The sequence below is a fragment of the Aspergillus ochraceoroseus genome (assembly GCF_002846915.1).
Source record: "Aspergillus ochraceoroseus IBT 24754 chromosome Unknown P175scaffold_1, whole genome shotgun sequence".
Taxonomy (NCBI): Eukaryota; Fungi; Ascomycota; class Eurotiomycetes; order Eurotiales; family Aspergillaceae; genus Aspergillus; species Aspergillus ochraceoroseus.
The window spans coordinates 123,051-136,501 of record NW_024468476.1 but is presented as its reverse complement, the minus strand read 5'-3'; the positions used below and the strand labels follow the sequence as shown (position 1 = coordinate 136,501).

The 13,451-nt window shown below is 45.9% G+C and overlaps 5 protein-coding genes across 5 annotated transcripts; 4 read left to right on the top strand and 1 right to left on the bottom strand.

The window, feature by feature from the left end:
* Positions 1-37: 37 nt before the first annotated feature.
* Positions 38-3,054, top strand: P175DRAFT_0468353 (putative C6 transcription factor). The gene is made up of 14 exons (XM_040894957.1): positions 38-222; positions 306-335; positions 391-422; positions 492-551; positions 638-1,042; positions 1,103-1,118; positions 1,178-1,289; positions 1,358-1,685; positions 1,746-1,869; positions 1,924-1,939; positions 1,993-2,092; positions 2,146-2,165; positions 2,228-2,354; positions 2,410-3,054. Exons 1-14 carry the CDS (start codon positions 166-168, stop codon positions 2,930-2,932), a joined length of 1,950 nt encoding a protein of 649 aa, XP_040755050.1. The 5' UTR covers positions 38-165; the 3' UTR covers positions 2,933-3,054.
* A 155-nt stretch (positions 3,055-3,209) lies between these two features.
* P175DRAFT_0552973 (putative catechol dioxygenase) lies at positions 3,210-4,619 on the bottom strand. Its single transcript, XM_040900455.1, has 2 exons — positions 4,303-4,619; positions 3,210-4,230 (listed from the first exon to the last, which is right to left on the bottom strand). Exons 1-2 carry the CDS (start codon positions 4,551-4,553, stop codon positions 3,540-3,542), a joined length of 942 nt encoding a protein of 313 aa, XP_040755049.1. The 5' UTR covers positions 4,554-4,619; the 3' UTR covers positions 3,210-3,539.
* Positions 4,620-6,235: 1,616 nt separating this feature from the next.
* P175DRAFT_0527097 (EGFR-like transmembrane domain-containing protein) lies at positions 6,236-7,256 on the top strand (the record flags this gene model as incomplete). Its single annotated transcript, XM_040899498.1, has 4 exons — positions 6,236-6,380; positions 6,438-6,582; positions 6,656-6,867; positions 6,925-7,256. The coding sequence occupies 4 exons, from the start codon at positions 6,236-6,238 to the stop codon at positions 7,254-7,256; spliced, it is 834 nt and encodes a 277-aa protein (XP_040755048.1).
* Positions 7,257-8,759: 1,503 nt separating this feature from the next.
* Positions 8,760-9,493, top strand: P175DRAFT_0427717 (glycoside hydrolase family 11 protein; the record flags this gene model as incomplete). The annotated part of the gene is made up of 2 exons (XM_040893262.1): positions 8,760-9,028; positions 9,094-9,493. The coding sequence occupies 2 exons, from the start codon at positions 8,760-8,762 to the stop codon at positions 9,491-9,493; spliced, it is 669 nt and encodes a 222-aa protein (XP_040755047.1).
* A 2,661-nt stretch (positions 9,494-12,154) lies between these two features.
* Positions 12,155-13,185, top strand: P175DRAFT_0496814 (uncharacterized protein). Its single transcript, XM_040896146.1, has 3 exons — positions 12,155-12,285; positions 12,340-12,452; positions 12,515-13,185. Exons 1-3 carry the CDS (start codon positions 12,179-12,181, stop codon positions 13,099-13,101), a joined length of 807 nt encoding a protein of 268 aa, XP_040755046.1. The 5' UTR covers positions 12,155-12,178; the 3' UTR covers positions 13,102-13,185.
* The last annotated feature ends 266 nt before the right edge of the window (positions 13,186-13,451 follow it).

Here is a 13,451-nt window from a genome sequence, read left to right as displayed (position 1 = left end):
AACTTCATAGCCGAACTAGTAGGATCCTGACAGCCACGTCACCCATCCCGCGTGGTTTCCTCCTGCTTCTACCAACAACCGACAAGACATCGATTTTGATCAAGTGCTAAAATCACCCAGTTTATATGTATTAACTCTGCACTACTTGGCCGAGGCGTATTCAACATGGACTCGGAAGAAGCATGCTCCATGGCGGCACCAAGTTGGATGAAGCGGATTCCGGTATAGGGGCCATTTCCCCCTTTTCCATCCGTCATATACAGAAAAATAACGTTCCTGGCTCTGACTGGCTGTATCGATATCAGAAAGCGTGCAGTACTTGCCGGCAATCAAAGGCATGGTGAATAATATCCTTGTCTAGTTGCTAATCAGCTAACAATTCTTTTGCAGGTCAAGTGCGATGGAAAGCGCCCTTGCACAAGGTGCGAGTTTATCTTATAACCCTAGCCACATATCACACTCCTTGAATGTATTTTAACATAATAGGCTAGATGTGAGAAGCTGAAGAAGCAATGCACTTTTTTCAAGACCCCTAAGGATCCGGTTATGGAGTACGTACAGCTTACCGATGTCCGGAACGTTCAACTCTTCAGATGGGTCTCAAAATAGGCTCTGATTGTTTTTTTTTTTTTTCTAGGAGACTAAAAGTAGTCGAATCGGAAGTACACCGTCTCCAGGAACAATTGAATGATACGAGAGAGCTTCTTCGTCTCCACTCGCAGCCAGACCCCGAAAGATTCACAGGGGCCGAGGTGTCATATCACGATGCCTTACCGGGACAGGGGCCATCTCGCGATAGCATTTCAATATCACCGCCTCTCCAGGCAGTGGACCAGACTGCAGTTATTATTAACCCTGGCGCAATTGTAAGAGGGACCCAAAGGGAAGCATCTCTCCAGCCTCAAAGCCAAGCAGCCAACGCAGACCCTCCCCGTTCGACGAAAAGAAAGCGCGCTGGATTTGACATCCGGAATAAGCCAATTTCAGATTTTATCATTAATGGTTTCATTACTATCGATCAGGCCGTGGGTCTTTTTAACACGTAGGTTGCTAGCAATCATCTAACGTTTTTGTGGTTGAATTACCCTAATATACTTCATAGCTTCTTCCAAGGCTGCGTAGGTAATTTTTCAGTCGGCTAGCTGCCATGAGCACTAACATGAATTAAATTATTTAGGATAGATATATTCCTATTTTTGATCCTAAGTACGACTCCTTCGAATCGGTACGTTGCAGAAGTAGTGTTCTGTTGAATGCCATATGTGCAGTTGGTAGCCTTGTGGAAGGAAGTACGTTCAATTGTCCCATTCGCACCTTGGAGTTCATATCAAGATTAATTTTATACTCATCATTTTAGATTCTTCCCCCCAATTGTCAGACCAGCTGCATTTCGAGCTCAAAAAATGGATCAATGTCGTTATCCAAAACGCAAGGCTGAGCTGCTTGGAATCAGTTCAAGCATTACTCGTGATCGCTTGCTACTCCTCTGATCGCTCTCTCATTCTCTCATTCGCCATCCGGATGGCACTGGACCTGGGGCTAGATGAAGCATTCGAGGACCTAATCCAGCAATTGGCCATGCACGACGTTGGCGGGGGCCTTGATATTCGCAACGTGGTTGAAACGGAAAACATTCTAATGCGCAAGTGCAGAGTATGGTTTGGGCTCCTGGTGCTGGAGCACATGTAAACCACCATCCCCATGCAAGATACCATAAAAAGCCCCTTAGTTCTGACAACTGCTAGATTCAGTGTCGACGGAGGCAAGCCCCCAGGAATTCAGATGACAGGGAATGCACGACACTGTCGCAAGCTACTCACTCACCCTTCTGCAACCGTACTGGACCTTCGTCTCTTCTCTCAGGTTGAGGTACTTGAGCCTGTACATATTCCCCGGGATCTTAGACTAATTCCTTCAATGCAGCTCAATGTCATCAGAGGTTAGCGTCTACGGCGCATTATTCGCATATATCTAAGCTCACGCTAGCTTCAGTGTACATCAATGAAACCCTAGGCGTCAAAGAGCCACTTGACCGATCAGATATATCAGCTTTTGTTCATGAAGCGAAGCTTGATCTGGATCTCTGGTTTGAGTAGGTGATTTCTGATCCTCTGAAACTTGTCTAGCGAAAGCTCATAGAAATAGTGATTGGCAACGGATCATAGGTAACGAAATTCCGATGGAAATGTGCCAAAAATATGTACAAGCTTCCATTAACTTCGTACAGAAAACACCCTTACTGCGGAGGATAACGAGCGACCCTCCTTATTAGCTGCTCTGCGAGTCCAAAAGTGCTGGTCGGAAATGATGCTTTATTGCAAGGCTCTTCGCTCAATGGGCGTAGAAAACGTCGCGTTAGTTCTTTCCTCTGCACTCGCTGCAGGCGAATGTTTCACTGAGATTTTTCAGAGCCATGTCTGCGGTAGAACATAATATCCTCCTGATGGCCAAAGCCAGTGCCAGGAGGCACCTTGGACTCATCACCATTGAAGCAGACTCATATCTCGCCAAGCTGAAGTATGCGATGGATTTTGTTTGGGCCAAATGCGCATTCTGCTTTCTTCTCCTTCTCAAATTCTCTCGTCTCCTCCCAGAGCCAAAAGAGGAACGACAGGAATTACTTGACCAGGGCAACAGACTATTGGATGAGTTAATGAACCGTGGCTCGAACAGTAACACGGCTAGCAATAGCAATGTCTATTTACAGATCCTGCGCTTGAGCATTGAAAAATACGGCCGCACTCTTTACGAAAATGAAATCGGTGGAGTAGATGGAACTGACCAGGACGCGGTACCTTTTTGGGAATTGTTTGATGCACAGACAGAGCTGCATTCTTTCGTGCCCGAGCAATTTGTCATGGATTGGGATTTTCCCGGATTGAATCTTTTCTATTTCCCAACCGCATGGCAGGACTTTTTTGGGGATCTGTAGCCACAAAAGGGTTGCTTTGTGTGAGATCCTAAGAGCCTGTTTAGTTATTATATCATACTGCATGCGTTAGAAACTTCCCCAGAATCTTGTACTTTCGCGATATTTTTATTATATGATCCAATCCAATTCTAGATATTAGGTGGATGCGAGTGCTACCCACTCTATACCCTTTTCTTTAGCAATGCGAAGATCATTTGAGCCATGACCTCTTGGTGAAGTATAGGCTTCCATCCCTGGGAAGAGGCTACAAGCACTTCCTTTTAGTGAGAACGATCTAGTTTGAAAATAAATATAAGATTTCGATGCGTCATGAAAATCATCTACCATCACAAGGTGTAGAAACCAAAGCTTTCTGTCTGCTCAGCTCCCCAGACCCCAGCCACACACACACACACACACTATTGATTAGGGATCATATATCCCTGGTGACGCCGGCGCCACCCTATCTGTGACCTTGAACCTGGAGGGACCTCAGCCTGGGAAACATCCTTCGCCATTTGCCCCTTCCGTAGGGGTATTGGCTTGTCTCTCGAGGTTTTCTTTTGAAAAAAAAAAAAAAAATGGATATATGTACATCAGTGGTGGGATCACCACGGTAGCTAGTTTTCTATAGTTTCTCGCCGCCGGCCTTGTTATAGCGCTCGAACGATGAAACTGGGGGTGCAGAGTTGGGGTTGGGGTGGTGCTTCTTGAGGGCCATGCTGACATTGTACTCGAGGTCGAGCTGGGCCTTGGGGTCGTCGGTCTTGGGCTTGAACTCGACGACAAGATCATCCTTAACAGCAAAAACAGAATCGATATCGAGATGCGGGTCATCGCTGGGATAGATCTGGTTGATAACGGTAGCGTAGTCAGGGTGAGTGATCATGAGATGGATGTGAGCCGGGCGCATCGGGGAGCGGTCCATGATGTTGAGGAGCACACCAGCGGGGCCGTCGGTAGGCAGGGAGTAGGGAGTAGGGTGGTAGCAGTACCAGAAGAACTCTCCCTTCTCGTTCGATCTGAACTTGCCGCGGAGGTTGTTCTCACTCTGCGCTGGGTCTTGGAAGTCGTACTGTCCGTTGGCGGAAGCCTGCCAGATATCGAGGACAGCGCCGGCGATAGGCTGTCCGGTTTCCATGTCCTTGATAACACCGTGCATGTAGGTGACCTTGCCGTTAGGGTTGGGGTCCTGGATGATGCTATCGCCCAGGTTACGGAATGGAGCTTTGGGCGACCAGAAGGGACCGAGAATCACGTTAGAGGTGGGGGAAAGCCCCTGTTCTGTGACAATTTTGTTGGCGATCTCATCGACGAGGCTGTGAAATTGGTTAACCTTCTTTTCTTATCTTGTTTTTAATATCTCTGTTCACCGAAGAAGTTTAACTTACGATTCGAGTCCAATAACGTCGCAGATACGATGGCATTCGTTACGGATAGGAGTGCTAATCTTGCCAATAGAGTTGATGAATTCCACACCAAGCATCCACTCCGCGGGGGTGAGCTCAACCTCACGAGCAAAGTCATGAATGTGTCTGATCAAGGCCCCCAAGACAACGCGAGCGCGCTCAGGGGTTTTGGGTCCCATGGCATTGACCACATAGGGAGTGAAGTTAGGGTCGAATCGGGGGTTGGTCGACATTGTGTGTATGTGTGGATGGGGTTGTGCCGGCGTTAAGATAAGAGGGGAGATATTGGGGAGTCTGGGGTTGTAAATGGGAAAAAAAAAAAAAGAATGAACAAGTGGTAACCCAGACAGGCTTCAACAGTCTACATATATGCTGAAGCAGAATGTGGCAAGCCCGCATACAGGGTGAAGTGGATGGTGACGGCAAATCTTTTCGGCTTTTTCTCTACCAGGTGGCTCTCCAAGGTAGCGATATGCCGAATGGATTGACTGACTTGATTTGGCGATTATTTTCTTCTAGCTTCTATTCACTGTCAACAGCCGAGCGGCTGCAGGTTCGCACAGCCAGCCGGATCAACTGGATTACAGTTCAAAGTTTGATACCATCAAGCTGGTCCCGGAGTAGTTCTTATCCGCGGGTAAGGTCTCAAGCTTCCCCGGGATTTGTCCCCAGTCTGCACCCCGGGCACTTCGTTCTTACGCAGCCTCAATATTTCTCGCCTAGGGAGCTCCAAGCTTACTAAGTAGAAAGGCCTGACTGTGGGGAAAGTTCACGGCATCCTCATCGAGAGCCGGAGTAGAATTTTCGAGCTTCAGCAAGGGAGAAAGGAGAGCCTACCTCGTGTTGATAATGATTTATACCGCGCATCATACGATTCCTAATGAAGGCCTGTTGGAGAATCCCCGGAATACCCTTGTTCCAGCATGTCTGTATGAAATACGGAGGACTCGGTGCAAGTTATCTGAATTTCTGCCTTAGGCAGCAAAGTCTTCTGTAACCCAATACATAATCCGTCCGAATAAAATAAGCTCGTTATTAATGACAGGGCCTAGTTTGTCTAATTATGGTCATAATCTCACAAAAGGAGAGATATCTAGAGTCTAATAATAGTTTCAGTATGAAGGTACACTTAAGAAGAGGGTTAGTAAATGAGGTGAGGATATAAAAATCCAGTGGCGGAATATATATTTATATTAGAATTCTTGAGATGATTATTATAACCCTCAAGATTCTTACAATAGGATGGAGTACGACTGTATTTATCTTATAAACTCCCACAGACTAAGCAAGAGCAGGAGAATGAAAAACAGCGAGAAGTTGAAGCAGCGATGGAGGGGACTTTTATAGAAACACGCCCGGGATGCTACTGAACCCCTAGAAATAGCTACGATCAACCACATCACATAATTGACCGTCCCCAAGGAGGACAAGTGGATATCCAACCACTAGACTTTATTTCGACTTCTTGTTTCATCCCAGTAGTCTCGCAAGCTTCCTAACGCTAACTCCCAAGAAAGCCCCTTAATTGGTTGGAGACTGTGGACCGGTGAATTTGACCAAGACCTTCTCGCTCAGGAAAGGAGGAGTTGCAGACCAGTGCTGTCTGCTAAATGATTTTTAACTTGCCCTAATGTAGTTTGCGGCTGAACCCAACATTTACGCACACTTATGATAGGACCTTCACAACACCGGCTCGGGATTAGCCTTGCACCCTCAAGATTGTCGTAATTTGGGTAAATCGTGGATTAATATGATTGTGTGCTGAATCCCGACGAGGGGAAAATTGAGCCGGGTTGCCCCATGCTTTTCTCTGCGCTCGAACTTCTTTCTCTTCCCGTGTCCTTTCATTTCTCTGGAGTTCGTGCGACAGTGACAGAGAGAAACCGCTTCATCAGTCTGATTACGGTGCCTTGCGATGTGGGTATCGATTCCCCCACTCGCTGCAGTCCTCGCGAGTATGTTGGCGCTTGCGAATGTGAACCTCGCGCAGTCAGCTACCTCCACTACCAGTACCTCAGAGTCGGGATATTTGATCGGGTGGTATATTGGGCCATCGTCTAGTCAGTTCCCTGTGAAAATTTCCTAATCATGCATGCGGCAGTAGCTGATAAAAACAGCGGAACGGCTCACGGCCGCTAGTCCCTGGGTGACATCGGGGACGTATGCTGGAGAGTGTACCACTACTGATGTTGATCAGTGTGTCCTGCCTACAGCATGTTATGATAACGTCCTTACATATAATAATGGCCAGACATATGACTGGTAAGCTTTGCTGTCTGGATTTTCCTCCCCCCCCTTCAAAAAGAAGCCATGATCACGTACCTAACCATGACAGCGGCACGGGCATGTCCTGTGTGACGTTCACGGCTTACGAAACATCCCCAAACGGACTCCCCTCTGCCAGCAACATTATTTGCGGCGTCTGGACTGCTTGGACAATTTATCATGAGCTCCCATCCTCTACATCTACTTCATCCGCAAATTCTACGACGGGCGCGCCATCTGTCACGCCCGGTCCGTCCAATATCACAGCCACTACAACAAGCAGTAAGAGGCCATGTTCGGACAAGCGATGTCTAAAAGCTAACAACCTGTTCCTCCCAGCAAGCCAAACGCAGAACAATACCTCCGAACCGCCCTCGTCTTCCTCATCCGGCAGTCAGGCCTGGATCGCTGGTGCCGTAATTGGCCCCCTCGCAGGTTGCGCTATCATTGGTGCCGCTGTGTTCCTCTTTTTCCGTCGTAAAACCAACTTGGACTATACTGCACCACCGCAAACACTGCTCCCACAAGATGGGTTGTATCACGGACTCGGCGCGAAGCCCTATTCACGGGGGACATCGGAGTTGCCCAGTGCGGAATATCATGGATATACGCCAGTTGCTGAGCTGCCGAGTAACCAACAGGCATATGAACTATCCTCAGCACGAGACTGAATATCGACTAGCAGCTTCATAATAGCTGGTGCTCTAATAAAAACACTCGTTATTTGACACATCACAAGCGAACCATGGTGGGAAGCCTACCAGAATAGAGAATCGTGGGACCATGCCAACTAAACATAACCTGGCGGGAATGTGTAGATCTCGCAGGCTTACAAACCTGTTTGATACAGGCAGGTCAAGTTGCAACACATAGGTAATAAGGAGACGGCTATTTTTTAAAAAAAGCAAGGACATTGGGTAATTTTTATCTAGGTCAGCGTCTAGCGCGGGTTGCGCTCTTGTGTATACTGGGTTGAATTGGTCCAATTATTCGTCCCCTGAGAGGCACTCGCAGACAAATTGCATATTATGAAAACCATATACAGCCTAATACTTCTATTGCACAAAACCCATGGTTGATCTACTGATTGGGGATTGGGATCTTTTACTGGTGTGGCTTTGTCTACCCTGTCAAAGGGGCTGTATCCTATATTCGGAGAAAGATGACCACCCTATGATGTGGTGCTAATAGCCACTAGAAACCACATTAGCCTACAATCTCTCTGGTCCTGGGCATACAGAGTAAAGGTTATGGCTTTTAGGATCATGCATTCTTTATTTATAATTAGCTATGCTAAGCATTCACCGTCCGGATCCAGTCGGGCTCAGTAACCACCCTCGACTCTTTCAGACGTATTCCCCCTTTCACTCCAAATCAAGTCATTAAACACATGACAGCAAGTTATTAACAAAATCCGAAATGTTCAAATGCTAATGTATTTATTCCGTGCATCAGAATTTCGCCCTTGACACCCTTGGAGTTTTTGTGAACTTCGTACTGGCTGAGCAATTGGTATTACAGGCTGAATCTGGGTCGAGACCCTCCAGTCGATGGACAGGGGATCTTAGCTTCGACACCTGAGCTTACAAAATAATTATGCTGACCGTTTAACTAACTAACTGTTTCTCGAATTGTGTGTATCAGGGGGTAGGCTTCATTTTCTGTGTAGAATCCAAACTCCGCAACCGTGCATAATTACGAATAAGCAATAGGGCTAAGGACAAGCAATAGGCTTGGGACACGCAGCCCAATCACAATGGAACCTAAGGGGTGCTAATAGCAGAGCAAGGTTGCATGGCACTGCTGATTATATTCTGGCTAAAATCGTAAATATGGTCAGGTCATTATGGAATGGGAAACATAGATATTGAAACAAGACACGTCTGGGTGCGGTTGAATCGTGACTTCTTTACCATCCACACTCGAGCAATATGGGAAGTGAGAAGACTTTAGCCTGGAAAACGATTTCATGCCTAAAAACATGGAAATTATCACATACCCTGTAGCTTGTTTTGATTCTTGCACCATTAACCATCTCAGGCAAAATCCAGGGAGAGGCCCTGATATAAAATCTGCGAAATTTCTCGGACTAATGTACTTTGCAATTATCTATCAGCAGCTTCGATTTACATTGTCTCTTTCTATACTCTAAAACTCAACCTCACCTTGCTAAAATGGTTTACTTCTCCGTGGCTTTTGGCCTCACTGCTGTTGCAGGACTTGCATTGGCTTTTCCTGGACATCCGATGGACAAGCGTCAGGCAATCACGTCCTCCCAGACCGGTACAAACAACGGTTACTATTACTCATTCTGGACCAACGGCGTGGGAACTGTTGATTACACCAATGGCAATGGTGGAGAGTATAGCGTTACCTGGGACAATTCAGGCAGCGGCGGCGGCGATTTCACTTGTGGAAAGGGCTGGAACCCTGGAAGTGCACAGTATGATTGATGTTCTGAGTCATCTCTAAGAGAGCTCCTTTCCAAGGTATGACTAACTTCCTTAGGGATATAACGTACTCTGCTACGTTTACTCCAAGCGGAAACGCCTATCTAGCGGTCTATGGTTGGACTGAAAGCCCGTTAGTCGAATATTATATTCTCGAGAACTATGGCGACTACAATCCTGGTTCAAGTATGACGCATATGGGGACAGTCACTAGTGATGGGTCTACTTATGACATTTACCAACATACCCAAACCAACCAGCCTTCCATCGAGGGCACTGCTACCTTTCAGCAATTTTGGTCAATTCGTCAGAACACCCGTTCCAGCGGAACTGTGACTACTTCCAACCATTTTAATGCTTGGTCCGCATTAGGAATGAATATCGGCTCTTTTAATTACCAGATTGTCTCAACCGAGGGCTATGAGAGTAGTGGCTCGTCAACTGTTACTATTTCTTAAATTAGGCTAGGATGTGTCTGGATGTGCTGGATGGTTGCAGCTGCTTTTTGGAACGGATTTGAAGCACAATGGATATTTGGGGATCGAATGTTTACATAGCACAGTAACTGGGGGAGATAAGAAGGCGGAAACCTGGAAAAAAATTGAAAAATATCATGCGATCAATTGATCGCCAAAAAACCCACGCAGATATATTGAGTGTAAAGATGAGGAACATGGCGTGGTATTATAGTAGACACATGAAGCCTCGCCTGTTGTTTTACAATGCTACCATACGGGTTACTTGCTAGATAATAGATTTATGAATCAAGGGCCAAGTATAGTTAAATGTAGAATTATAGAAACAGTCACATAAAAAGGATTCTCATATCCATCTAGTACTCTTAATAAACCGCCTCAGACCTATAAGGATCAATCCTTAATACCAGGTCATGGCTATTTTACAGGGTATGGCTTGGTGGCTATCAATCACTAGGGCTTGAATCCCATCATACGATGCTATAGACCATTTCTGACCCATGATAGTTGTAGATGAGCTGTTTGATAGCCAACCTGCCAGCTGCTAACGTATTTCTCTGCGGAAACTCCTTCTTCCAGCCGTCTTATTAGCTCCAAGGTACATGGGCATTGGTTTGGGAAAGTGGATCCCGTCAGATAATATGTGTTTAGCAGGTCGTATTCATGTACGTGCCCCGTGTGATGTATGCGCCATCAGTGGCTTAATCAGGGCTCCCCGGGTTTCTCGGAAGGGATGCGTTACTGGATTAAGTAGCCAATTAAATGTCATTTGAATCTATCACCGTAAGCCTCTTTAATGCATTGGAATCAAAGAAAGGGGCAAAGATCAGGAATTATAATAGTCTGACTCAGACGCAGGGATACTACATATTAACACGCCCCCCTGGAAAACTATTGTCCTTAAGCTGTGAAGCTTACCGTATTGAGGAATATATATAACTATACTTCGAAAGGTTAGGCATCAGAAGAAATGACTAGCTCAAGGCTATAGTCATAGCCCTGTACGGAGTAGAGTCACGATGATCTGCAATCAGCCAGCCTTTATCCAGAATACTTCTAGGGTACAAAATCATGGCTAGCTGAAATACGACTACCATCAAGCATACCGAAGATAGTTACCACCTGACCTCGTATTAGATAAAGTTGCTTTTGAAGTATTATTGACTATTTCACCAACTAGCACAAGGTACTTCACAAGTTATATGCCTTTCTCCTTGGATCTACCCAATTCAAATACTGGCGGATCTTACAGAGTATATCGTGATATAAGTTCTACAAAGAGAGTGGAATACCACATAGGATCATATATTGATAGTTGCACGAGTAATTCTTCCCTAATCTAATTTCGGGTTCTATACTGCGTACCTCCGACGGTGGTTCAACCCCCACGGGAGGTTCGCCCTTAGGATTCCCCGGCTGATGCTTAAAGTCGCTGGAAAGCGCTAATGCATGTTGCAACGCGAAATCCTATGCATCTAAACGCTAAGGTGAGAATATTGCATAAAAACAAAACTAAATACCCATGGTACAGTGTTCTTTGTTCATCTACAAAGCCTTTTATGTCTCGACTAGTTAGTTGCCTCGAGTGACTTACTAACAGAGAGTTTCTCTCCGTGTACACCACATGTTGTGGGTCAAGTTAATCTATAAAACATAAGTTTCTCGCCAGCCTGCACAAGATTGCTATATACATGAATATGTGGATTGGGATCAATGTCTATATCAGTCTCTTTATGGAAGGACGATCAGGGAAACCTATGCACCAACTAGTTAACTAGGGCATTGAAAATGTTTGTCAGCCTTAGTCTGAAGGATTTAGAGACGAACTACTCCGTACTATGTAGCTTGTTAGCTGTACCTCTGACTCCCCTGAGCCAAAAACAGGGCTGGCTGAGGATTCAGCAAAGTAGCGTTACCCCGCGAACTATGGATTGTTTTACAGGTGATATTTATGCAGCCACATCAGTGGAGTCTGTGAAACCTGCCGAATACGACACTCTGATTTGAAATAATCTGGATCAAGCTGTATACTACCCCGAAAGGCAAATAACGTTGTCAACACTGAAATTGTCTTGAGGAGAGATATAGAAGTCGAAGGTTTAAAAGGGAGGCATGGACTTGTATGATCAGACTTTATCAAGCTCCCTACACAACACATTTTATCCATTTATCCCGTGACAAGACTCCCCCATCATGGCTCCGTTTGAAATAAGGCTTGCGTTTTTCTTTTATATATTCCTTCTTGCAAAAGGCTCGCCTTTGCTAGGGGATATTTTGGATTTAAGTCTAGATGTGGATCTTCCATTTCCCTTTCCATTCTGCACTTCTACCACAACTGTGACTCTTGCAGGGACCCGTACTATTACATCAACCAGCACTGTGGCTTCAGTATGTTTAGAGATGCAAGGTGATTAGCGAATTGTGGCACTAACAGGTGTACTAGGCCACCAGCATTATCACTGTTACAGCGCCGGCAGTAGTAAGTGGCTATCAATAGTTCTCGCATTCTGTTCATACTGAATGGTTTTGCAGGAGTCTACCACAAAAGTGAGAACAACAATATACTCCCCTACAGAGATTAGCTGTTTACGCACTGCAACAACATTTGCACCCTATCGTGCTCCTTTTGGTACGCTGGCAGCACGAGAAGCTGTGCATCAGGGTGCCATGTCCACCCAGTCCAACCATTGTCCAACTGTGCCACCGATCACTATTATTGTCCCCACGGCAACAGCTGAGCCCTGTACATGCATAGAGGGAGAATACACCACTGTGTAAGTCATAATACCCCAGCTGTTGCTTGCTATCCAATTCCTGATTATTTGAAGCATCGACACCGTCACAGTGGCCCCCGAGGGGATCTCGAGAACTACAACTACCCCGACCCACATCGTAACTGCAACTGAAACGTGGGTTCATCCGACCCCCACAAGTTATAATGGTATATGATCTCCTACTGTGCTCTAGCTTAGTTATACGCCTTTTGCTAAGCTCTTTATCCAGGATTGAACTACTACCAATATATTAATGACTATGACTACTTCAACAGTCCGAACGGTTTTGGTGGTGGTGATTATGACACAGCCAACTGGAACGGTAACTATAGTTACTCTACAAGTGGGCTCACTCGAAATATTGATTTCGAGTCACCAAACTGGCCTTCTGGGCCCGCGAGGTGTCAATTACCCGGACAGGATACTGCTACCGACTGCAGCCAGTGGACTGTTGTCTTCCAAGGATTTTTGTATGCTGCTGAAGCTGGAAACTATACCGTGCATGCCCCCACTAGCAGCGAGAGCTCCGAGTGGCAAGATAACTCTGGATTTTGGTGGGGAGGAGAAAAGGCATACTCCTCATACGCCAATGAGAATGTTGATGGAGGCGCCACTGGGAATGGTATTCCAGGAACACCGAACTCATTCAACTATCCCTTGATGGCCGGGGAGTTCTTGCCCATGACGTTTATTTATTCGAACGGGGGAGGGCCTGCTGCCAATCGGATAAGTATTACCAGCCCGAATGGAACAAGATATCCAGCGGACTTGGACTTGTTTGTGCCCCCTTGCCCGAATAGTCCATTTATACCTTGAGATTGCCGCAGGGTATAGTTCCTGGCGTGTGGCGATTGCGCCCTCCGTTTTACGCTATTCGGTGGCTGAAAAGAACCCCGAGCTTTGAGTATGAATAGTCTGTATTTAGTTACCTAAAAACCTTGACCAATAGTCATAGTTATTATTTTGATTATTGATAATACTGTCAGAGAAGCTTATTCTATATGTACAAAACGAAGTATAGTATATACTGTATCTTCTGGTGAACGTCTCGAGGGCGAATTACTTGGGGAGCGAATCTAGACCTGCCCACAAGAAGGGAATGCATTGTAGGAGATAGAACAACACAAAGTGCATAGGAAGAAGGGATTCTTATCTAGTGTATAATA

What these genes read in the sequence shown, in the direction of transcription:
- P175DRAFT_0468353 (XM_040894957.1), top strand. Translation starts at nt 166, where the DNA reads ATGGACTCGGAAGAAGCATGCTCCATGGCGGCACCAAGTTGGATGAAG. An exon ending in TGGTAGCCTTGTGGAAGGAA is followed by an intron (nt 1,290 to 1,357) that starts GTACGTTCAATT and finishes TCATCATTTTAG; the next exon opens with ATTCTTCCCCCCAATTGTCA. An exon ending in CTCCTGGTGCTGGAGCACAT is followed by an intron (nt 1,686 to 1,745) that starts GTAAACCACCAT and finishes GACAACTGCTAG; the next exon opens with ATTCAGTGTCGACGGAGGCA.
- P175DRAFT_0552973 (XM_040900455.1), bottom strand. Translation starts at nt 4,553, where the DNA reads ATGTCGACCAACCCCCGATTCGACCCTAACTTCACTCCCTATGTGGTC. An exon ending in GACGTTATTGGACTCGAATC is followed by an intron (nt 4,231 to 4,302) that starts GTAAGTTAAACT and finishes CCAATTTCACAG; the next exon opens with CCTCGTCGATGAGATCGCCA.
- P175DRAFT_0496814 (XM_040896146.1), top strand. Translation starts at nt 12,179, where the DNA reads ATGTCCACCCAGTCCAACCATTGTCCAACTGTGCCACCGATCACTATT. An exon ending in GAGGGAGAATACACCACTGT is followed by an intron (nt 12,286 to 12,339) that starts GTAAGTCATAAT and finishes GATTATTTGAAG; the next exon opens with CATCGACACCGTCACAGTGG. An exon ending in GACCCCCACAAGTTATAATG is followed by an intron (nt 12,453 to 12,514) that starts GTATATGATCTC and finishes CTCTTTATCCAG; the next exon opens with GATTGAACTACTACCAATAT.